Here is a 23211-nt window from a genome sequence, read left to right as displayed (position 1 = left end):
CGACAGCTGTGTGTACTTGTGTGGGAGAATGTTAGGGGCGGGGGGAGTGTTTTATACTGTGTGTGCGTCTGTATAAATACTGTAGGAAGGCACATGAACTATTAAAAAAAAAAAAAAAGAATAAAGCGGTACTGTCAAGGATTCCGGGAGGGAGGGGCGCGTAGGTGGGAGTGGTTTGAGGTCGGAAATGAGTGATGTTATAATGACAAATAGAACGGAAGACGGTCACGTTTTAAATTCCTTTCTTTATTTGGAATTCTCCAAATCGTGTCATTTTTTTCCATTTCACAAAATATTTACAAAAAAAGATACTTTCAAGTTGTACTCTCCGTTCTCTTAGTCGAGTGTCCTTAATGGCTTCTATTGTAAGAAGGATGACCGGTCCGTTCTCGTTCTTTTAGAAAAAGTAGATCATCGTACACTCTTTTTTTTTTCTCTTTAAAACTGCATACATCGTCTCTTCTGAGTGCTTAAAAAAATGTCTTCCTTTGCGTGCTTACAGCTGCAAAGAGGAAGCCAAGAGCTAATGCGCACGCGTGTGTGTGAGTGTGTGTGCTTATTGAAAGGAAGTGACATCGTCGCCCTGAAGGAAGTACGTGAAAAAGCGTCATCGGATCCTCTTCTAATCAACGCCTGATTCGTTTGGTCTGTCCTGCCACTCTGAGGTCTCAAATATCCGTAAATATCGGGTGGTTGGGGTAAAGTGTCCTCCAAGTGCATTGTGGGTGTGCGGTGGAAAAGCCTGTGAAGCAATAACAAGTGCCATGAGGGGAAGAAAAAAAAAGGATTTTGTGACGACGTAAGGCAACGGACCTCGGTTGACGCTAAACTGGGGACACTCGGGAGAGGTTGTCTCTTTTTTTTTGTGGGGGTGCAGAGGTGAGGGGGGCACCCTTAAAAAGTTTGTTTCCATCTCTCACTCCATAAATAAAAATACAACTTGCGTTCATCCTCCTCCCTCAGAGTCTCTTAAAATGACTGATAGGATGTTTCTATACGTTTTAAAGGTTGTTTTCTTTTAGTTAAATGTACATTTTACAACACTGACCCAAAAGAACGTCAAAATAAAAAGCGATCGACCCTGCCCCCGAATGTGTATACATTGTATTCTAGAGGTTTGTGTGTGTGTGTGTGGTTTAAATGTGTGTAGGCTATAACGGCTTTAAAGCAGTAATCCCCTGTGCATTTGCAGTTCACAATTAAGGAATTTACATATTCACAATTATTATTATTTTTTTAGCTCTTTCTGAACAAGATGATGCATTGGTGTTAGTCGCGGACAGAATTTGTTTGAATTACAGTTTTCACTTTTCCATGAAGTATTTTAAAATACTTCATGGAAATATTCATGTATTTTTAGGGGCAATGTAAAGTGAGTTAGAAATGATAATGAATTGTTGCAGTATCCGTTTGGTGGTAATTTACAGTTGAAACTATAAATATCGGCAATTAGGAGTCAATTACTCACAAATAGCAGGGGATTACACATTTTACAGTGTGTGTGTGTGTGTGTGTGTTTGTGTGTGTGTTAACTGGTGACGTAGTGCTTCGTGGAGGGCTGCCCGTACAGCCCGTAGAAGTCGGCGTGTCTGTGCGACTGTGAGGCATCGATCCAGTTGCCCATCGACAGGCCCTGCATGGACGGCCCGCCGGAGGCAAGGCCGGGCGGCGGGGGGTAGTCCTGCGGGCTGACCCAGGGGAAGGAGCCCGAGCGCGGGTAAGGTGGGTGGGCGCGGTGGCCCGACACGGACGGGACGCCGGAGCAGTAGCAGTTATCCATGGTGCACACCAGGATCTTGCGCCCGCCGTACTGGGGCAGCACGCTCTGCTGGGAGGAGTGCGAGGAGCCGCCGGTGCCGCCGCCTCCTCCGCCGCCGCCGCCGGAGGGAAAGTGCGAGGAGCCGAAGACGGCGCCTGAATGGTGGTTAGCGCCATCCGCGATGTGAGGCGGGCCGCACGGCTGATTGGCCGACTGACCTTCTCCGGAGGTCGAGGAGGAGCCCAGGTAGGGCTGCTTGCTCGAGGAAGATGAGGAGGAGGAGGAAGAGGAGGCGTCTTTGAAACTTGCTGCGTTGGTTTTGCCCGAGTTTCCTTCCGGGAAAGCGGCGGAATGTTTCCGTTTCTCCGCTCCCGAGGCCGAGCTCTGGCCGCTGGGGAAGGCGGGGACGGACTGCAGGAAGGTGGAGGGAGGGGTGAGAGGGGCTGTGGGGAGAGACGCGAGAACACGTTTACACAAAACTCTTGAGAAAGGACATTTTGATCATTTCTTTTGGAGGAGGCGACCAAAACTAGAATCAGACTTTATACCTTCCAGCGTTCTCTTCAAGCTCTTCTCCCGCTTGGAAATCTCAGAGAGGAAGAGCTTGGCGTTCAGATTGCCCACCTTGTAGGGGGGCAGAGTGCTTCCCACGCACGCCTGAGACCTAAGGAACATTCCAGATGAGAATCCGGGGACAAGCGGTGGCAAACGAGAACTTCAACCCGCGTACCTGTCGGCGAGGATCTTGACGGGCTTGGTGTTCTTCATGAAGCCCAGCTCCTCCGCCTTGCCGAACGCCGTGTTGATGGCGCTCAGCAGTTTGTGCGCCTCGTGCCTCTGCTCGCCCAGCGCCAGAACCTGGGTGGCGTTCTCTTGGCAGAAGCGCGCCTGCGCCCGCTCCAGCGCTTCCAGCGTGCGGCCCAGGTCCTCCTCCAGGAGTTGGTGCATTCGCTGGTACTGCAGGCGCACGTCCTCCTTCAGTTCCAGCACGCGGTCCTTGTGGAGGAGGAGGAACGGAGACCGGCGACAACACAAAATGGAGGCTCAAAATAAACATTTCTTTTGTGTCAAAGTAACGTTTAGGATTTTTAGCCTTGCAGATTTTTTTTTTTTGAAAGCCATGTACCAACGCACCTCCACCACGCACTTGTCCGAATCCAGCTTGCATAGCTGCTCCTCGATCTCCTGTACGCGGTCCTCCACGCGCTCCTGCTGCCCGAGTAGGCTTTGCTGCAAGGTGACAGAAAAGAGAAAACAGGGGGGAAGAAGGTCTTTAAAAGATGGCAACATCCCCCCCCCCTTACCCCCCTTCCTTAGTTAGTTAGTCCCCACGCGAGGTGCACAATCCCCACAGGAGGGGAGGACCATGCTGTCATGGCAACCAGCAGCTGTTTTGTGCTTGCATAAGTGTATGTGTGCGTGTTGGGGGTTTGAGTTGATAAATGAACCAACATAAGCAGGCAGGAAAAAGCTCTCCGCGGCTTTCGCGGCCGGCTAAAAGCACGGCCGTGTTTTCATGACGATAGAAAGAATGCGAGGCGCCGATGATTGGAATGCTTTTCATTTCAAGTCGTGTTTATTTTCGTTGTGCAAGGTGGTGATTATCATGAACAACTGCCGAGGGGAAGCGGTTGCCTTTCGCATGAACGTGACCCCGATGTGAGCTGTATGTGGGTTTTCTTTCTTAAATGGATTGCAGCACCAGTTTGGGTTTTATTTCTGTTGGGAAAAGTGGAGGCTATCATTAATAACGGTCGATTGACATGTTTATGTTCGATGAACAGATAATGAACAGTGGGTCTATTTATTTTCACATTCTCTTTGAATGAATTAATGACATTTATGTACCGGAATTGCAATATTCCAACAGACAAATGCTGGCTAAACAGAAACGGAAAAGCTGCCGTGATTGGCGTCGACTTGATTCTGATTCAAGTGAAAAACCCCATCCCCCTTTTGTAGTCACATTAACGCTCGCAGCCAAATGCTAATGTCAGCGCGCAGACCTGGCTGTGTGTTCACCGAGCCCATCTTTTTTCCTTATTTCGCTAGATCAGCGCTAGCATGCGCACAACAAGCCATTTCAGTACATGGGGGGTTGGGGGGGGTCAACGTCACGAGAGTCCATCGTGGCTAACAAGGCACACCTTTTAACATTTACCCGCTAAGCAAACAGCGGATTTTATCATTGGTTCCACTGTCCTAGATAGCACTCTCTCTTTCGCTCTTATTCACCGACTCTCTCTCACACAGTTGCCGGACTGTGACCTGGTTGTGCTGATTGATTGAGTCGGGCTGCAAGCAGAAAAAAAACAAAACAAAACCTGTGAGGTAGGAAGGGAAGACGCTTAGCAGAAGGAGGTTGCAACTATGGATACATAGAGCAGGGGATGGGCGGGTGTGATTGGGGAGTGGGGTTAAAGGGGGCGCGGGGGGGTTGGAGGTCCCCTCTTTAGCTGTCATTTCAGCACAGAGTCTTTTCCATCAGGACCAAGGGGCCACGGGGGAGGTCTGGCTGCCCCTGTTGGTGCAGGGAGATGATTTGCAAGTGCGGGGGGCTAATGGAAGTGCAGGGGGGGAGGCGTAGCGAGGAGGTGAAATCACATTAAAGATGGCCGACGCAGCTCGAATCAACGGTTATTCATCTTAAAGGCCTGGCTGACAAAATAAGAGCCATGGTGGATTTGGTGAATATGTAAATGTATGTTAAATAGAGGCTCATATTTATGGACATGAATGCAAAATGCTAATGCAGTGTAAATATGCAGGCCTAAATAATTCAGGGGGTTCTAATTAGCGACCATCCAGACCATTAATAATGTAGAGAAAAAGATGGCAAACGTTTTTTTTTTCTTCCTTTTTTTTCCGGGGGTATGGCTTTAGAGTTCATATGGGCAACCACGCCCCCGACTATAACCCCGTCACCCCTCCTGCTGATTCATAGCGACAGGAAGGACAAGGCAGCGTGACAGGGTCGACGCCGAAAGCCGGTGTCATGAGTCAGTCGACCCTTCACGTTTCCCCGCTCTATGACTAATCTCACCCCCGCAACACACACAAGCCTTTGAAAAAGAAGCATGTGCGTAAAGGGAGGGTTCGAAACAGCAGGAAACCGAGATGTCATTTAAAAATAAAAAAAGCCACACAATCAAGCGACGAATCACTCCAATCCCTCGCTGGTGATACCCGAACGAGGATGCACCTGTGCCGGAGAGATAAGCCCACCCGCTCCTTCCTTCGCAACAAGGGACCCTCATTGTCCCCTCCACCCGCAGCCCCGCACCCTCTGCCGCTGCATTGTGTGGCATTCCAACGGATGAGAAGGACAACCGCAGCAAGCTGGATGCATATTCCGGCCTTTGAGTAAATAAAATGGGACCCTTTCAAAGCCCCAGTTTGAATAAGGTTGTTGTTGCTTGGCGACTGCATAAAATGTAAAGTGATCGCTTTTGTGCCCGCGTGTGTGCGCGATGCAGCCATGAACGCACTTATTGATCTCAAATAAACTAGACAGAATTCCCTCAAAATGTCAGACATCCGCTTCCATGGCTAACGTACATGCAAGTCAATAGAAGAAAAGAACTTATCCATGAACGCACTGGTGGGGGAAAAAATATACCTGTGTAGTCCAATTTCGGCGTTAGCTTGACGTTTCTGATCAAAATAATCCATTTTAAATTTATAATCTTCTAATCAATGTCGTGCATCATTTCACAAAATTACCCTGCAAAACAAAGAGCAGCCAAAGTGCATGCACTCTCGTAACCTCTTCCGCTAACAACCCAGGCTAAACTCAGCTACCCCCCGACACACAAAGCTTGCCTCCCTTCCCTTGTACTTGATTGACACCAACAAACTACATTCCCTTTGGACGCTACGTTAGCACCATCTTGTAGTCTCAATAGGTTGTTTTAGAAAATAACACTAAAAACACAACATGGTATTGCCAACAGTGTATTCTCTTCTACTCAATGTGTGGTGAGCGTGTGGATGCCTTACTCGGATGTCATTGCGGCGCAGCTCCACGTCAGCGACGGCGTGCCCGTGGCTAGGGTGGCAGCGGGCGAAGCAACAGTACTGGCACACGGCCGTCTGCTCGGCCTCGCAGTGGTACAGCCGGTACTCGTCGTGCTGCGGGCACGTCCACGCCTTGACCGCCTCGGCCTCCACCAACAGGTGCCCGAGCGCCGAGCATGGTTGCTGCAGGTGTGTCTGCACGTGTGACTGGCAGCAGGGCGCGTTGCAGCGCAGGCACACTTTGACGGCGGGCAGCGGAGGGCCGCGTCGGCACAGGATGCACTGGGGCGGCGGCACCGATGCCTTCTCCACACTGAGAGCGTTGTACTTCTCCACGATGTTGGAAAGCTTGTGGTTTTTCTCAAGGCTGGGCTTCTGGCTGTATGCATGGTTGCATTCAGGGCAGCGAGCCAGCGTGGAGTCCTTGGCCCAGGCCTCGCTGATGCACGCCCGGCAGAAATTGTGCTTGCAGGGCAGCTGGATGGGCTCAGAGAAGACGTGCAGACAGATGGGACAGATGAGCTCCTCCTCAAAGCAGTTCTTCCAAGTCTCGGCCATGTCGGATGCCATGGCGGTGGGGGCAGGCATACAAAGCCCCCTCCGGATTTCAGTCTGTGTGTTCTCACAAGCGTCCCACCCGACACCAGGGGGAAAAAAAATAAAAAATAAACGGACGCTGTCCTTAAAGTGTGCGTTTACCACTGCGCCGACACCCTGACTTGTTCGTTATTGCTGCGGCAAGTTCCGGAAAACTGACCAAAAGAGAACACACACATACACAGTGAGGCTGACGTTACAAGATTACTGTAAACTGTGACACACGCGCGGACGCGCGCACCCACACACACACAAACACAGGGCGTGTTTGTGTGTGGCCTGCAGGAAGAAGCAGCCTGTAGGTAAAACCTTGGAATCCAAACAAGGCACAGATAACTCAACCAGAATCAGCCCAATATGCAAATGAGTACAGGACTTCCTGCACGTGCACTCGCAGCTTTGCCTGGCGCTTGATTCATTAACCTGCTTCCACACCCTGATTAACACTCTACTTCTCTCTTTTTTTAACCTGACTCTGAACCTTTAACAGTCACTTTTTGCCCCCAAATCCCGAGCGGACCAGCACAGCAGGTCCAGCTAAGCGCACAGCGGCCCCGCAAAAGATTCAGAATAATAACCCCTCAGTTTCGTTTTGACATGAAACGCCATTTCCATGAGATGAATAATAATCCACAGACTCGCACACATACAGACAAGGCCGCGGCTCTCTCTGGCACTTTCCACTCGATAACAAAAGGGCCTACTAATCTTATTAGATGGAGAAATCATAAATTCATAGCCGGACCGTCGCTTTGGATGCGGTTTTACTGCATAGTTGTCGCTTTTTAAGGGCTCCAATCGAAGCTACTGAACAAAAGAGCTTTTATTTAGCTTTAAGGATCTGCAGGAATGCCGCTTGCTTCGACACCCATCGATCGAATAAGCCCCTCTCCTCCACACAAAAATACACTTATTATTCAATTATTTATTCCTTAAATCTTACTTCGGCGTTCTGCTTATACGCCTTCTCTCGCCTCCACCGTCGATCAACAACATATTTAATCGACTTATCTCGACGAAAATCGTGGGGGGAATAAAGCGAAACGACTCACCTCACCATTTTGTAGTACAGGTACACATTTTAAATCGCACTTTCGTCACAAACGTGGCCCTTGCTTGAGAACAACATATGCATTATTTTATTAAATATATATTTGTAACTATTCCAAGGTTAGAATATAAAAAAATATGAGGCTATTAAAAGGGGACGTCGCTCCGCCGTCCTTGTTATACGGGCTAGCTGCTGTCATCAGCCATCTTGATATTAAAAAACACACACACACACAGGATATCCACGGGGAAAAAGGTTGGAGGTCGTTCCACCGAAGCTTTTCGCCTTTTTACGCGGTATTAACGACGAAACGGAAAGAAAAATCGGTCGTTTTGTGGCTCTTTAGTCACCCTCTTCTCCTCGGGTCCAAAAGTCGACAGTCCTGACGTGCTTGTTATTTAGTCACGGCCCATATTTGGTCAGAGAGTCCGGTGGAAGAGTCGCCTACTCCGGCTTTATAAAAATCCAGCTTGCTTTGGTGCTAATGGGAAGACAAAAATATAGCATTTGGCGTCTTCTTCTTCTTCTTTAATGGCCTCCTTTCTTCTTGTGCCTCACTCTACCCCAGCCAGGCTGTCGACAGAGGAGGAATGCGGGCGAACTGGATGCCTCCTTCGGTTAGCGTCAACGTAGGCGAACCGGCTACTTCCGGAATTTCAAAATTAAGCGGTAGAGTTCGGACCTTCAGCTGTGAAGATAGTCCCAGGTTACTGTAAAATAACAAAATAGACAATAATACTAAGAATAATAACAAATAATTATAGTAATAATATATATTTTTATGTGCTTCTCCAGTGACTAGTGTGCTACCTATTAGCCACGATGCTATCGGACATAGTCTACTGTATTTATATTTGTATCAGTTTGCATTAGCAGATGTTCTATGGTCACACTGACTCAAAACACACTAAATCCTTTTGCTGCCCCCTGACCGGAGGTTTCGTGAGATTTTCAGATTTCACGTGTGATTTCTCTTCATTTTGAAGGCAAGCAGTTGTGCAACTGCGGTTCTTTCCAGATCGATGCATCTCTACCCCCACCTTCCTTTTTTCCTTCCTCCCCAGCTTCCACCTACGTCCGGATGGACCTTGAGGTCATCACGTGACGCACCACGCAAGTGTGTGTGTGGCTGTACAGCAGGAAACTATAAGTTGCCTAATTGTGTTTCAAGGTCCCTTATCGGAGGCCCCATATTGTGTATTGTTTTCCACTGAATGTCTTAGTTTTGCTGTGTTTATACATCTGTGAAGAAGGTTCAGTCGGGGTGGTCTGCCTTAGAAAAGCATCTCGGTAATCCTGCATGAAACCTTCTAGAAACTTTTTTTTCTTTCATGACCACCTTAGATCAACAATTCCCGACCAATGCCGAGGACTTGCGACAAAAAGTACTTAGACTGTACTTGAATAGAAGTAAAAAAAAGTTTTTAAAAAGATGCTAAGTGAAACTCAAATAGTAGGGCTACAGAATATGAAATGTAGTTCGGTACAAATGTAAAGCGTGTATTTTTACGGTCATGAAAATTCATTCAGAATTATTTCATGCTGCATCACTGTTAATCATTAAAAACCATCACCGAAACGGGCCCGGAATTTACTTGGTATCGAATCAATACTAAATCTTTCGGTATCGTACACTGCTTTATGAACGGCTTTCTTTGGATTGGATACAACTTTATTGTCAAATGTGCTGTATGTCGCTACTCCATATTTTGAGTTACTGTACTGAACATGATTTAGCGAATCAAGCTTTGACGTTTCGTGAATCGTACTAAATACAGCCTGCAGGAGGCGACGAAAGTCTTTTGCAGCTGTGTAAGGTGAGCATCTTTGTTTTGGGCGAGTTCGTTTAATAAAGATGCGGTTAAAGAAAAAAAGACATGTCATTTGTTTCAATCTAAATAGTTCATTCTATTTTAAAATCAATAATTACTTTAATTATAATGAATTAGTTCATTAAATATATTTAAAAACGTGTGACCAAGCGAAGTATGTGTACAATAGTGAATAATTCGTGTCGTTTCAAAAATTACTTATACTTTGTGTAATTATTATTCAACCCATGCAAGGAATGCCTCTTTGTTGATATTTACTTGTGGATAATGTTCGACCCTACTGTTCACTGGGACTAAATTATAACTTAATAGAGGGGTTGGTTGGAGAGTCGGACTGACCTATTCTAAATTAGTTAGTTATTTCGATTTAACTTCACCAAGGTAGAAAGCCCCGCGTTAGCAGGGCATCAAAAAATTGGATAAGACTCTTGATGTTCCTCCCCACGGAAATCTTTAGTAAAAGGCGAAAGATTTATGCGATCTGAAGAGAAACAAGAGTGTACTGCCACTTCATTGAAGCAACAGGCAAGTCATCGTAAGTGGTACGACTTAAACTAGCGGTGTAACAACAACAAAAATTCAAAACTCCCGCAAAACATCAAAATAAAGACAACAACTTTTAAATAAGATAAGTAAATCAAATCTATGGAAAAAAAGTATTACTAAACGAGTATAAATCCTTTTTTAAAAAAAATAGTTCTTGTGTCGCAAAGCATGCTGGGATGTCAGGATTTTCGTGTTGGTGGCGTCATCATCGCCGTTAGCTCCTCCCCGCAATACCCTCACGCTCCATTCAATCGTTTAAAACAGCAAATGTTAGGTGAGACTTGTGCGTGATTATTATATATTGTGAATGTTCGAAGACCCCCATGACAAATGAGTCTTACGCAAATGAATCCGTCCTAAATATCCCCACTTATTATGTTGTTGTTATTGTTGTTCCTTTTTAGGTGGTTCCTTGTCACTGCTTTGATACAGACGCATGATTTTGCTGTTGTGAAGCTTCTCCCAGGTCTTCATCTCCAGAATGTAGTCGTGATTTGCGTAGAAAATCACCCGGCTCTTGTCATGCTTCTCGTAATAGTAGTTGGAGTACTGAGCGTAGTCTCTCGTCATGAAGCCGTATGCGTCAACCTGGGTAGAAAAAAAAAATGGATGAGGAAAATATGATTGAGGCATTTAATTATTGGGTCAAAAAAGAAAACAAGAGCAACTGACTATATCACATGTGTGAAGAGCCAAGAAGACCGTAAAAGCACCGTTGGTTGGTCGGACTATTGCCCAGTAAGTTTTATTCAGGTTAGGAGATCTCAGGAACCTGAAAATGACAAATATATGCTTGCAATAGGAACAGTATATTAATGAAACATAATTAATGAGTGAAGGTCGACCTGTTGCGCACATATCGCAGAAAGTCCTGGTGCAGGACGTAAAAACGACTCTCGTTGTACTGCCCCGTGTAATACGTCCGAGGCCTGAATGTGAAAGATTTTTTTTTAAAAATCATACAATTGTCAAGTGACAATCTAAAATAAAATGTAACTTTCATTTTGCTCTTAAAAAATCGCCCATAACTTAACACTTTATAGCACACTCATTGAAAACCAGGACTTGGAAATTCATTTTTTAATCCAACCGGAGTACATAACACGACTACACTTTTCTGACTCAATAATTACAATAATAATAAATCATTCGGTTCCAATAAACACAACACTTTCAGGCCAGGATATTCATCACCGTGTGTTTTTGTACTGGCCGGACTCCACTCTCTGTCCTTTGATGAGTCCTTGGAGCCACTGAAAGTCCCTCATGCCCTCTGGAATCATCACATATTTGATGCCCTGCATGAAAAAGGTGCTGCGTGAGTGACCGACTCCGAATTAATCAATAAATGGAGTTGAAGGTAAGCTGACCTCGTCGTGGGGGGCCGATTTGTAGCCGTATTTCTTGAACAGATACAAAGACGTGGTGATGGAGTGAGCCGTGTGGACGTAAACTGTTGTTTTGTTCCCCACGTCCTCCTCGTACCCCTGGACGACCGCGCCATTCATCCTGACACACAGAGTTATTAGTGTTTTTTTTTTGTTGACTTTACCAGCATATTCCATCAACACGCTGACGAAAAGTGGATTTAGCATGACCCTTCAGTCTAATATAAAAGGTTCAAATTTGGGAGGAATAGGAACGAATATTTAGGACAAGGATCCTTGAAAAGTACTACTTCAAATGTCAGACTTATTTGATATTTTTAGACGGTAATTCTTTTGGAGATTTTTTTGTTTTTGTGGGTCTTCTCTGAGTCTTGACAGAGATGCAGATATCACATTTCTGGGTGCTTAAAAAAATAGAATCAAAACGAACCCTAAAATGAGCACCTCAGAACAAAATGGCAGACTTTCGGTCTTTTCCGGAAAGCTGCTTGATACATTTTTTTTGTTGTCATTGTAACAAGCCTAGCTGGAAGAGAATGTCACTTCTCCTGTCTGGTGGGCAGCACACTTTTATCTGCTTAATCTGTGAATTTACCCTTTGAAAACAAACAAGAATCCTCGCTGATACAAGATATAAGCCAATGCTGTATGTGTTTTTTTTGGGGTTTTTTTGTTTTTGCGTCAGACGAGGTGAGACGCATACCTTCAGGAATGTACTGTCACACCTTGGAGGACAGCTCCATCCACTTACACGACATGGACTAAAGTATTGGGACACCCGTGGGTCTCGTGGATGGTGTGTTCCATGAGATCATCTTCAGCGATCAAGCTATATGATTTCCCGTGGAGTTACGCGTCAATCACTGGAGCCTCCAAGGTTGACGTCGCACATTTATTAGCCAACGGTTTTGAAATCAAAATAGATCGCAACACAATTGCGTGCCGCAGGGATGATAACGCATGAAAGCCCTTTGTATTGGACGACGCATGTGGGCGAACTGGTTTTGCGAGGAGAATATGACATTGGCTCTATCTTGCATTCATTTGCTGCTCATGCCTTGCTCAATATTTATACAAGACATCCTGAAGCTTACCGAAGGCTGCTGACGTTTTGACTAGAATAAGAATGGACTGAAATAATATTGCGTGACAGCTCATCATTCTATCGCCTGATATCAGTGCTTAGTGCAAACGCACTTGACTTTAACCCTTTCGTCCATCCTGTAACCAGATAACATGGTCACCTGTCCACTGGAGTCACCGCTGTTCCCGAAAAGGTTAAAGTGGCTTATCCAGTCCACAAATTAAAAATATTGTCTTAGAGCCGCATGCAGCTAAGCTATAGGCAACTCTACCAAATGGCTCCAAATTGAAACAAAAGAAAATATTACCGAAACACGTGATCGTGCGCGTCGATTTCTTTCCCCATATTGGAGCCGTTCAGGATGCCGGCATTTCCCACCACAGCGCAACGGATGCAACCGTCGCCGCCAACCTTTGGAGAGAGGAGGGGCTCCTTTGGCTTGGGGATCAAGTTGACTGAGGACATGACGTCTGGAGAAAAAAAAAATGGACAAATTATTATGTGTTTTCTTGTTTTATGGCAAAACATTCAACAGTGCGGCCGCGCTACACTGACATTCAATGACAAAATTTCATTCATTCATTCATTCATCTTCCGTACCGCTTGATCCTCACTAGGGTCGCGGGGGGTGCTGGAGCCCATCCCAGCCGTCTCCGGGCAGTAGGCGGGGGACACCCTGAATCGGTTGCCAGCCAATCGCAGGGCACACAGAAACAAACAACCATTCGCACTCACACTCACACCTAGGGACAATTTAGAGCGTCCAATCAGCCTGCCACGCATGTTTTTGGAATGTGGGAGGAAACCGGAGCACCCGGAGAAAACCCACGCAGGCCCGGGGAGAACATGCAAACTCCACACAGGGAAGCCGGAGCTGGAATCGAACCCGGTACCTCTGCACTGTGAAGCCGACGTGCTAACCACTTGGTCTAAGGCGCCAGACTCAAGGACAAAATTTCAATTTCCTCATAATTTAATGTCGCCCGTCAGTGTGGTAAATTTTGTTCAAATCAGTCAGCAAATGGAGAAAAATCTCTGGAAGTGTAAAAATTCATCTTTCAAGGACCCCTCGTCCTTGACCCCTTTAAAATGGCTACTCCAAAGTCAAATGGAGCTTTTTTTTGTAGGCAAAATCACACACTTCATACCAGGATGTCTTTTCAAGTGTAACTCCTTGAGACTTTTTGTGGGTCTACTCATGAGCGTGGGGATATCGCGATGTGGAAATTGCCTCACGGCAGAATTTTAGAAAAATTCAAAGGGGGCCTGAAAAACAAAAATGACCCTAAAATGGCTGCTTTGATTCAAAAGGGACGACTTTCAGTGTCTTTTCAGGCGACGGGTTCTTGAGACTTTTTTGTGGGTCTAATAATATCCGAAAATCCGAGAATAACCCTCGAACTACCATTTCAAAGCAAAATGTCTGACTTTGTAAGACTTTTGGCAGCCATCGGACAAAATCTCTTTCGCTTTAGAAGGGTCACCAGAAAATCCCTCGACTAACCATCATAAGCGTATCCCATGAAGCCAAACGGATTGTTGAAATGGGACAGTCTGTTCCACTCGCTCATGTTGATGCTGTCCTTGTGCACGAACAAGCGTACGTTGGGAAGGAAAGCCTTTTTGAAGCTCTCGTCCTTGGAGTTCCGCAAAGACTGTTGGCACTTCTGGGGGAGTGGTGGGAGAAGGAATTTAATTTTTTTAATTTTTAATTTTTTTTTTTCCTGCCATGACGAGCACTTACTCTGTTTCCGGGTGTGGCATCCTGGTTATAAATATCCTCGAAATCCCACACGGGAAGTTTGGAGAAGTTGGCTACAAAGAGGATGGGCATCGGAGTCTCTGGGACGACGGCGGGTGTTGATGTGATTTCTGTCGTGCTTTCAAAGTCCGTGGTAGGCGCTGAGGTGACGGATTCGGTAAGATGTGCGATATTTAAAGTGGTGTGTCCGGCAGGGTTTTCCTCATAATCTTGTTTTGAGGCGATGGTCTCAAGGTTCTCAGAGAAAGTGGTCCATCTGAATTGGAGGAGAAGCAATCACATAGGAAGGAGCTGAATGCTCAAAAAGTGCTCAGATGCTTTTTAACACTTGAATTGAAAAAGAACGCAATTCTCAATTGTGAAACCAAAACCAAAAACTCCCTCTCTCTCTCTCTCTCGAGGATTGAGTGTATGTTGACTGTTTTGTCATTAAAAAAAAATCACAAATTATTATTTATTTTTTTTTGCTTCAGTCCAACGGACATTGAACTGCTCCAGCTGGCGTGACCCTTGTCCACCTTGGGAAATAGAATACAGCCACAGAGAGAGACACATAAAGAAGAGTTTCACAAGTAACTTAATAAGCTGCAGTAATATTCGTCTTTTTTGCTGGATACAGAATGTATGCCTGTAATTGTTAAATTGTCTGTCCAACTGTGTTGCTGCACAGTTTGTGGACAAATATTTGTTGCTTAAAGGATTGTAATACTGTGACACTGATGCTATTTATCCGCCCAGCTTTGTTGTATCACAATGTGCCACTATAATTAATCAGCCGACCGCCCCCCCCCCCCTCACCGGACCCACATCCCACACACCTAAAGTCATAGGACCTTTTTACAAAACTCTCGCAGCCAAAAAGTTTTGCAAAAAAACAAACCAAAAAAGAAAGACTTACCGGTACTTGTTCACTGTGAAATTATCTTGAAAAAGAACAAAAATGACAATTCCAAGTGAGATGGCAACCAGACGAGTAAAAATCCTGGATATGTTCAAGGCCATGCCGTCACCTTAGATCTGTCCTGTTGGAAGCGTCGCTGCTCTGGCTGAGGGTTGTAGGTGAAGGGGAAGATGCACCTTGTGGCAAGCACACACTGGGCAGGGCTTCGGCTCCGCACTCGCACCCCAGCACACATACACATGCACACACATTCCTTCGACACAAAGTGCACTCGTACACAAAGGACAAAAAAACACCTGAGTGTTTCCTGGACTCACTGAATCCACAACAAAGGTTTTAATGTTGTAAGAATCTGCCATTAGCAACAGATGCAAGCTTACATTATTAAGCTGTTGAATAGACTGACCCCCCCCCCCCACTTTATTTCAGTTTAAAATCATCCTGCAGTCATCCCTGAGATACGTTTTACCTTTTCTTAACGGAGACAACTACCTTTTTTTTTGTGAAAAGAATAATATCACGCAATAAAGTGACATTCATGCAAATATTTTGTAAAGGAGTGACACATCTAACAACTTTGTATAGCAGATGTCAGGCGAGATTTTTAGCACCGTTGTAAAAAGGTTTACAACGCCTTAACAATATAACCACCGCGAACAATTGCCAACACATTCAGGCAAGGATGTTCAACACCGTTTGTTTTTGTACGGGCCGAACTCCACTCCCTGTCCTCTGATGAGTCCTTGGAACCACTGGAAGTCCCTCGTGCCCTCTGGAATCATCACATATTTGATGCCCTGCATGAAAAGTGTGCTGTATGAGTGACCGATATATGTACGATACGATCGATAAATGAGATTGAAGGCGGGCTTACCTGGTCGTGGGGGGCATACACCTGTCCGGCTTTCCCAAAAAGATTCGGAGACTGAGGGAATGAGCCGCGTGGACGTAAACTGAGGGGTTTTTTTCACCCCCACGTCATCCTCGCAACGTTTTGTGATGGCGGCGTTGACTCTTGATACATTTTAAATTGGTGTCAGTCAGTCAACTTTTTAAATAGATGAAAATGACAAACTCCACCTGCGTGTTCAATTTTTTTAATTTATTACACAACAGCGGAATGTTACACGGGGGAATCGCGTTTATATTGGAAGTTGCTCACTTGGTGTCTTTGTGCTGCATTAAGTCCAGCCTGGGAATAACGGAAAAAGCAAGACGAACGGACCACTTGGTGTTTTTGGGGTCACAACAGCGGCTGCTGGAATACTGTCACAAGTATACTGGTGAGTTTGGTCGGCAGGTTAAGGCAGCGCATGTGACGTCGTCGTTGTCTCTCTCTCTCCTTCCTTAGATGGAGTAGAGACGCAGCTGCTCCTCCATGTCGCCCTCGGAGACTTCGCCGAACGTCTCCGTGTTGTCCTTGAGCAGTTGGAAGATGGCAGCCAGCTGTTCCCGCTGCACCCTGGTGGGGGGGGGACACAACGCAGGCGGTTATCACTGAAAAAAAGTTTAAGTGACACGTATTGATCAGCTTGATCACACAGGTTTAAAATTAAGTTTCCAAGTAAGGGTGAGGGTTTTACGGACCCTTCCTTCCTTGCCTCCTCCATTGAGTCTTTCTCACTTCGAAACAATCCTTGATTCCTCCCAGGCATTCTTCCTTTCATACGCCCTTTTATCCCTCTCACATCCCTTTGCTGCCATCACGTTATCCCTTCTTCCTGGCTTCCTTTCACACATCCTTGTTTGCATGCATCATGCCTACACTCATCCACATCCACAAGGTTCCTTAGATACCATCTTTGTTTTCTTCCTTCCCCCTTAATCCTTTCTCTGCCCTTAAATCCTTCCTTACTTTCGTTTCTACCAAGCCATCATTCCATCTTTTCGCCTTCCTCCCTTGCGTTCCTTCATTAAATTACTTCAAATCAGAGCGTTCTCAATAAAAAAAATGTGTTGTGAATCGGCCAAAGTTGTCTTTTTTTCCCCCTAAATGGATTTATAGCACCCTCTAGTGGCCTTCATGGAGCAGCAACAACTGCCTTGAATTTTATAATTCAATGGTAAAATTAAAATCAGCTCAATTTTGGTTGACACTGTCAGGAAGGTATTTATTTTAAAATGTGTGTTTTGTTTATGATTGTAGTTTCTACCATTTTGGATATTTATTTTAATTCATCTTTTTAAAAGCAACATTTTTCAGATTTGGATTGTGGCTAGAGGAGCTCATTATGCTTATCTGAAGGACTAATGAACAAGGCGCCAAGAGAGCCAATCAACACTCGGATCCCGACCCGTGACACCCGGGAGTAGCACATTTTGATGAACAAACAGTGCAGGGAGAGGTGATACGTTTCGAAGCAAAATCCGCCGGGCAACTCCCTGTGTCAACGCCAGGCGTCTTTTCTTCTGCTGTGACTCTGCTTCATGTCCTCGGGTCAAACGTCTTGCATGTTGGCAGGGACTCAATCTGGCCTTAAATCAGTCTAGCCCCCATCGCACAGCGGCTTAAGAGTGCAAAGCTGCGAGTAAAATGTGGCAACCAGACAAGCAGAAGCACGTTTTGAACTGACCTCTGCTCCTCTTCAAGTTCGTCTTTGGACATCATCATCTCCAGGTGATGGGAGCGTGACTTTCCGGGGACGTACTTCAAGGAATTGTTGGTGTGTAACTCCGATTTATCTGCAGACACAGACATTTGGTTAATTAATTTATTCTAAAATGAGTAAATAAGTAATTTTACACATATTTGGTGTTCACCATTGACGTCTGGGCTCTCTGCTTCTCCATCAGTCTGGGGGGAAGAGAAAGCACACTTTAGGAGCTCCTGATCAGAGAGCCCGATGAAGGAGCGCCGGCCACGCCCCGACGATGCCTCGGATGACGAGTCAAAACTGGCATGCCTGGAGTCCGGCCGCGGCACGGACAGGCTGGACGCTGCCGACGAGGAGGAGGAGAGCTCGGCTGGGGCCGTCACCGTGACCGGCGCGGGCTCCAACTCCTCGCTAGCGGGACAGGTTTCAGTCTCCTCCTGTGTGGAACAATGAGACAGAGAGCGGCATCAACTTGGATGGATGCTGATGGTGCCGCTCAGCATCCCTGCTGAGATGATGGACAGTTGACTTGAAAACAGTGTGTAGAATTTAGTGGCATCTAAAAACCACTACCAATTTTTTTTCAGCAAAAGTATTAGCAACATGTTATCCCAACCGACTTCTAGTATTCCCTCAAGTGATTACAGATTTACAACTCGAGGACCTTTGTTCACTAAGTTTGATTCCTACGAATATCCGTAGCCGAAAGATGGCGGTAAAACATGGCAACCGATCGCAGAAGAGGCGCACCCGTTGTAATATAATTTAGATTACTTCACCTACGAATATATAAACAAATACGTCGATATGTTAAAACATATATCTATTTATGACTGAAATGCATCGACGCTTTTGTTTCGCGTTGTATACAATAAATGGACTCACAGTCAAAAATGATGTCGTTTACAAGTTGACGCAGAACGAACTTTCTTTGATCCTTGGCCAGGACTGAGTGGCAGGGGAAGGTAAACTGCTTAAGAGAGTGACGTAATCTATTACAGTTTAACACAACAAACAAATGTAGCTGGAGGACACTCACTGATAGGACAGATTTGACCACGTCCCAGTGGTCGTGGGAGCTGCCGCTCATCTCGCACCAGTCGTCCCCCGCCGCCACTTCCTCTGCCGTTCCCTGGTTGGAATTATCCGGTAAATGGCCGTTCTGCTTTGCCTCCGTCTCGCCCCCTCTGACGGCGTCCGCGATGGGTCCATTTGGGTTACTCCTGGCTGAAGACGACCGGGAGGAACCGTTCAGCAGCGACGTCGCGACCACCAGGGCGAGCAGTGTGAAGATGACGGCGAATAAGATGAAAGTCCAATCCATAGCTGATATATTTTGTTTATTTTTTTTAATAGTCTCGCGTGGTTCGACCGGCAGCCATGGCGACGCTTTGAGGATGTAATCTAACCAAGACAAGCTGCCTAAACGAGCGGCGTTGACTGGATCAAGCAAGAGGCGCTGTCAGTCTGACGTCACGCCACCTGGCACCGCCCCCTCTCTTTCCATTGGCGATCAGGCGAGCCGACGTTCAATGTGCTCGGCTCGTCATCTCGGTGTTAATCGCATCAGCGGACCAGTGTCCAGACGTACCGTGGATGGATAGCTCGTGACAGCACCCGTGTAGGCGCAGGGTGACTTACAAAAAAAAAAATGAAGGTCAAGCGCAGGTCAGCGGAAGACGCTCGCCTGATCCGAGGATGCTTCCGGGTGTGTGATTACATTCGTTTCCATGACGACAGATAAGATGGCCGGCCTTGTCCAAAGTTTTAGGAATAGCATTTTCTTTACGCGGACATAAAAGTACACCAAGTGACTTGCAATAACAAAGTGATATCTCAGGTGCAAGTCTCTCTATGAAGCAGCAGTCATAACGTCGCATCTGTTGGCATTCGTGTTCAATGCAAATGGGAGAAGTGTTACTTCTGTCAGAGCACCATACCTGTCATCATCCCACTTGAAAATGTTCCTCCCTTGAATTGTGTTGTATGCCATGCATCAAGATAATCGAATCATCTTTTATTGAAGAGATCACACCTCTAATGTATGACATACCTACCTAACTGTCGAATTGGGGTAAAACTTCAAATTCTGAATGTATCCAAGTCAAACACTGTAAATCTTGAATAAGGCAAGTTTATAAGAGTCTGCACCTTAGTCAACAAATTAAAGACAAAAACAACCCACTTTCAACAAATACATTTATTCACCTGAAGAAAATGTAAGAGAACAGAGAGGTCAACGGGGAATGCTGGAACAAATAAACGAGGCAGTCAGAGCTGCTGCCCCCCCCCTGGTTTTTCGTCATCAACCCTGCAACTGTGAGCCACACTGGACCCACTTCCCCCACAAAAAAAAAAAACAAGTGATGAACCAGACATAGGAGGAGGAAAGAAAGAATGGACAAAGAGCTTTTAAGCACACATAAGGGATATCAAAGAGGGTATATGGACAAGGAGGGGGATGGATGATCTGCAACACCTGTGAGCTTACAAACCGGCAAACAGCAGCGGAGGGTCGAGCGCCCCGGAACAGTGACCGGGCACTCAGCACCGCAACACGCCACACCATGTCACCACTGCACTGCACCGCATCTTAACAGCTAACCAGCATTACTCAACTGCTACACAACTGCGCCTAGTGCACAAAAGATACACAAGAAAGAGGGTTAGAGTCATAGGAAGCAATCTTAACCAGACAAAGAGCTGACAGAAAAAAAAAAACATCCAAAGATGAATGAAGCCAGGCTGATTAACATACAGCATGTTTGTCCAATTGAGTGGGGGTAACAAACCGATATTTGTAATTGACAACCTCCTGCCAAGACAAAGAGTATAACAAGGTCTTCCATGAATCAAAATAAATCAATAGTTGTATTTAAGAGTACAAAGTCAAAAATAAAGTCACTTAAAAGGGGAATCAAACAAAACAAACAAAATCACATCTTAACTTGAAGATGCCCAACTTTCTGAACGACCAACATGACATTTATTTCCGGAGCGCAAGCAAAACTGGCTATTTAGAAAATGTTTAGACCAAGTTCCAAATAACCTTTCAGTCTGCTTTCAGTGGCAATCGTGGAGTCTCTTGAACATGGTGAGACTCGTCCTGATGTCCTCGGCAAAAAGAAGCAATCGCCCGAGAGATCTGCAAAAAAAACACAGCATACAGTTAGCAAGAGCACATCTAAAAAGGCACCCGCTTAACTCCTGACCTGAGTGTGAACATAATGAGAGTACACCTCATGTATGTTTACGCACCTTCCGTGGTACCACATGCCCAAAGACTAGCTCTACACAGGACTCTGGCACTGGGGGGTCATTTTCAAACAAACCTTTGGGTTGAGAGGCGGGAGGGCAAACCGCAGGCGGCGGGTGGGGGTCCGCCCGCAATCCCCGTGAACGTATCTCACCACACCGCCTCAAACACCAACTGACAGCCCAGCACAGCCGCCATGACGACCCGCTCCTGAGCAACCAAGCGTTGCCTGGGCGACCTGCTCCCGAGCAACCGCCGTCACCCCCCCCAGCAACGGGCAGCTGACCTGGGCGGCTCACACACTATAACTGCTCTCACACTGCCACACCCCCATCTCCTCCTCCTCTCTTTGCAAACAGGATTCAGCAGCTTGGAGGAAAGAATTTCACATTAAGTGAACATATGGAGTGAAGCACACCCATATATACTCACATTAGCCCAATTCAAACCCTCTATTGTGCGTGTTTGAAATTGTTTATCGTAATAACACGCATGCTTGAGAGCCAAATTATTCTTGGTTATCGCAGTACTAAAATAGAGATGGTTCTGCTGACTTTGTTGCTTGTGCAAAATTTAAAAGAGCAACCTCAAGAAAGCAGAATACTAAACATTGAACATGTATTCATGATATTCCACCCATCCCACTAAATACCGTCATGTTGCATCCAACTTTGAGCTATGGCTCTGTTCCATTGTCCTCTGGAGACTTGGGCCGGCTCTTGGACTTGGACCTGGATCTGGACCCGTGGTTAGAGGCGGGGCTTCGGCTCCTTGATCTGGACCGGGACCGAGAGGGGGACTTGGACTTGCTCCGCCGTGGGGTTCGGGACTTGGATTTGGACTTTGAGCGGGATCTGGATCGGGAGTAAGAGCGGGACCTGGATCGGGAGTAGCGACGGCGACTCCTGGATCGGGAGTGGCTCCTGCTCCTGGAACGGCTGCGCCTGCGACGACGAGGGCTCGCTGAACGTCTGCAAAGAGAAACATTGCCATTTCAAGGAAATTACATCTTAAACCTCGCTTTGCTGTGGTCTATAGGGAGCAGAGTCCAAAAGGCAAACTGCCAGTGTAATAAAAAAGGGACAAATCTACTCAAACTAAAATGTGCCTCTTTTGTCGACATGGTAAAGCTGTTCCATTGCATTTATTTAGACAGGCATTCCAATAGGAATCGATTATGTGTCCTTGTAATTTGTATCTGTACATATTTACACTTAACAGGGACATGAACAAACACGAACTGTTTTTAATGGGGGGCGGGGGTGCACAGTACGACTCGTTTACATAACTCGATTAGGACTCCAACATCCTAAAAGCCAAATTAACATCGTTTGAAACAAGAACAATGTTGCAGTCAGATAGTCTACTGGCGATGCACGTGGGTTGTGAAAACAAAATGGCGGCATCTCACGAAGTGAAGAAACGTTTAAAAAGCGGAACCGGAAACGCAACGTTTGAGCGCGTGATAATTTTGACTCGCAATTTAACAACTTTGGCCATTTTTCACCCCCCTGAGCAGACGTATTCTTTGTACCGTCGCTGTTGAGGTCCTCTCCGGCTGTACATGGAATCAGGCGGCCGACCGTAGCGGGCCATCTGCACGCGCAGCTCCCGTCCGTCGAGCAGCGCTCCGTCCATAGCATCCATGGCGTCCTCGGCGTCGCGCTTGTCCAAAAAGCGCACGAAGGCGAAGCCGCGGCTCTCCTTGGTGTACCGGTCCCGCGGGATGTACACATCACCCACGCGACCGTACTTCTCAAATACGCGGCGCAGCGTCTCCGGCGAGGTCCGGTAAGTCAGGTTGTCCACTTTAAGGGAGGTCATCCCCTCCACGTCTGGCGGCGGCCTTCCGTAGCTCATTTTCTCGGCGTAACCAACCTTGGGGCCACTAACAAAAATATTCGTGGGACTTCCCGGCTGTAAAATAACAAGACGCAGCTGGTTTTGAAATCTTAGCAAAATTCAAAACCGAGTTAAGAAACTCTAGCGTGTGCAGCCCTTAAGTCGTGTCTCACGAAATGGCGGCAACAAAGCTTCTCACTCCCTTTCTTCTCCACCCGTGGTGGCCTTCTCTGATTGGCTGATGGCCTCGCGCGCTTCATCTGCCTCTTCCGCGCCCGATGCCCTTCACTACACCCTGGTGACGAGGAGGTTACATGGTTATAATCAAGGCAACTTCCGTTCCTGTTTAGAGAAACCCTTTTCACAATTTTGTAAAGTGTCTCGAACACGCATTTCAACCCATCGAATCAATTGAGGTATACCGTTTGCACAAATGTGTACCCCTTCTTTTAACCGTCAAAGACAGTGGAAATGGTTAAGTTGTGGACTATTTACAGAAATTTGAACGTGATTGGTTCATTCATGAACACGTTCCCAATAAAAAAGAGAACATAAGCGTGCACATACTTTTAGTTGTTGTTT

General features: G+C 46.2%; 4 protein-coding genes and 1 non-coding gene across 9 annotated transcripts; all 5 read right to left on the bottom strand.

Annotated features, from left to right (window-relative positions):
* Nucleotides 1-229: 229 nt before the first annotated feature.
* Nucleotides 230-8070, bottom strand: trim8b (tripartite motif containing 8b). Its single transcript, XM_052069686.1, has 5 exons — nt 5759-8070; nt 2894-2989; nt 2490-2755; nt 2308-2423; nt 230-2202 (listed from the first exon to the last, which is right to left on the bottom strand). The coding sequence occupies exons 1-5, from the start codon at nt 6362-6364 to the stop codon at nt 1529-1531; spliced, it is 1758 nt and encodes a 585-aa protein (XP_051925646.1). The 5' UTR covers nt 6365-8070; the 3' UTR covers nt 230-1528.
* Nucleotides 8071-9642: 1572 nt separating this feature from the next.
* Nucleotides 9643-15100, bottom strand: LOC127603431 (alpha-N-acetylgalactosaminide alpha-2,6-sialyltransferase 2-like). The gene is made up of 9 exons (XM_052069715.1): nt 14941-15100; nt 14019-14292; nt 13779-13941; nt 12582-12744; nt 11173-11311; nt 10997-11100; nt 10648-10731; nt 10475-10574; nt 9643-10390 (listed from the first exon to the last, which is right to left on the bottom strand). Exons 1-9 carry the CDS (start codon nt 15036-15038, stop codon nt 10187-10189), a joined length of 1329 nt encoding a protein of 442 aa, XP_051925675.1. The 5' UTR covers nt 15039-15100; the 3' UTR covers nt 9643-10186.
* Nucleotides 9644-9757, bottom strand: LOC127605145 (U5 spliceosomal RNA). The gene has a single exon (XR_007963479.1). It is a non-coding gene; the product is annotated as a U5 spliceosomal RNA (small nuclear RNA).
* A 529-nt stretch (nt 15101-15629) lies between the features above and the next one.
* LOC127603460 (matrix-remodeling-associated protein 7-like) lies at nt 15630-19089 on the bottom strand. Its single transcript, XM_052069772.1, has 5 exons — nt 18571-19089; nt 17698-17968; nt 17511-17619; nt 15812-16399; nt 15630-15734 (listed from the first exon to the last, which is right to left on the bottom strand). The coding sequence occupies exons 1-4, from the start codon at nt 18853-18855 to the stop codon at nt 16285-16287; spliced, it is 780 nt and encodes a 259-aa protein (XP_051925732.1). The 5' UTR covers nt 18856-19089; the 3' UTR covers nt 15630-15734; nt 15812-16284.
* Nucleotides 19090-19716: 627 nt separating this feature from the next.
* On the bottom strand, nt 19717-22860 carry srsf2a (serine and arginine rich splicing factor 2a). 5 transcript variants are annotated; one of them, XR_007963059.1, is made up of 4 exons: nt 22322-22859; nt 20864-21758; nt 20581-20676; nt 19717-20166 (listed from the first exon to the last, which is right to left on the bottom strand). XR_007963059.1 is itself a non-coding variant. In XM_052069780.1 (3 exons), exons 1-2 carry the CDS (start codon nt 22645-22647, stop codon nt 21464-21466), a joined length of 621 nt encoding a protein of 206 aa, XP_051925740.1. In that variant the 5' UTR covers nt 22648-22860; the 3' UTR covers nt 19717-21156; nt 21440-21463. The 5 variants fall into 5 exon arrangements, 2 of the variants coding, with proteins under 2 accessions (XP_051925740.1, XP_051925739.1); XR_007963060.1 differs by having other exon boundaries at nt 21440-21758; nt 22322-22858; XR_007963058.1 differs by having other exon boundaries at nt 19717-20676.
* Between the last annotated feature and the right edge of the window lie 351 nt (nt 22861-23211).

Source organism: Hippocampus zosterae, chromosome 7, assembly GCF_025434085.1.
Source record: "Hippocampus zosterae strain Florida chromosome 7, ASM2543408v3, whole genome shotgun sequence".
NCBI classification, from domain to species: Eukaryota; Metazoa; Chordata; class Actinopteri; order Syngnathiformes; family Syngnathidae; genus Hippocampus; species Hippocampus zosterae.
Note: the sequence above shows the minus strand (reverse complement) of the source record. Positions and strands in the feature narration are given on the sequence as shown.

What these genes read in the sequence shown, in the direction of transcription:
- trim8b (XM_052069686.1), bottom strand. Translation starts at nt 6,364, where the DNA reads ATGCCTGCCCCCACCGCCATGGCATCCGACATGGCCGAGACTTGGAAG. An exon ending in CGGACAAGTGCGTGGTGGAG is followed by an intron (nt 2,756 to 2,893) that starts GTGCGTTGGTAC and finishes CTCCTCCACAAG; the next exon opens with GACCGCGTGCTGGAACTGAA. An exon ending in CTTGAAGAGAACGCTGGAAG is followed by an intron (nt 2,203 to 2,307) that starts GTATAAAGTCTG and finishes CTCTCCCCACAG; the next exon opens with CCCCTCTCACCCCTCCCTCC.
- LOC127603431 (XM_052069715.1), bottom strand. Translation starts at nt 15,038, where the DNA reads ATGGCCTTGAACATATCCAGGATTTTTACTCGTCTGGTTGCCATCTCA. An exon ending in CATGGGATACGCTTATGATG is followed by an intron (nt 12,745 to 13,778) that starts GTTAGTCGAGGG and finishes TTTTTTCTCCAG; the next exon opens with ACGTCATGTCCTCAGTCAAC. An exon ending in GGCCAGTACAAAAACACACG is followed by an intron (nt 10,732 to 10,996) that starts GTGATGAATATC and finishes TTTCACATTCAG; the next exon opens with GCCTCGGACGTATTACACGG.
- srsf2a (XM_052069780.1), bottom strand. Translation starts at nt 22,647, where the DNA reads ATGAGCTACGGAAGGCCGCCGCCAGACGTGGAGGGGATGACCTCCCTT. An exon ending in AGAGGACCTCAACAGCGACG is followed by an intron (nt 21,759 to 22,321) that starts GTACAAAGAATA and finishes TTCTCTTTGCAG; the next exon opens with ACGTTCAGCGAGCCCTCGTC.
- LOC127603460 (XM_052069772.1), bottom strand. Translation starts at nt 18,855, where the DNA reads ATGGATTGGACTTTCATCTTATTCGCCGTCATCTTCACACTGCTCGCC. An exon ending in AGAGAGCCCAGACGTCAATG is followed by an intron (nt 17,620 to 17,697) that starts GTGAACACCAAA and finishes CTGTGTCTGCAG; the next exon opens with ATAAATCGGAGTTACACACC. An exon ending in GAACTTGAAGAGGAGCAGAG is followed by an intron (nt 16,400 to 17,510) that starts GTCAGTTCAAAA and finishes CCCCCCCACCAG; the next exon opens with GGTGCAGCGGGAACAGCTGG.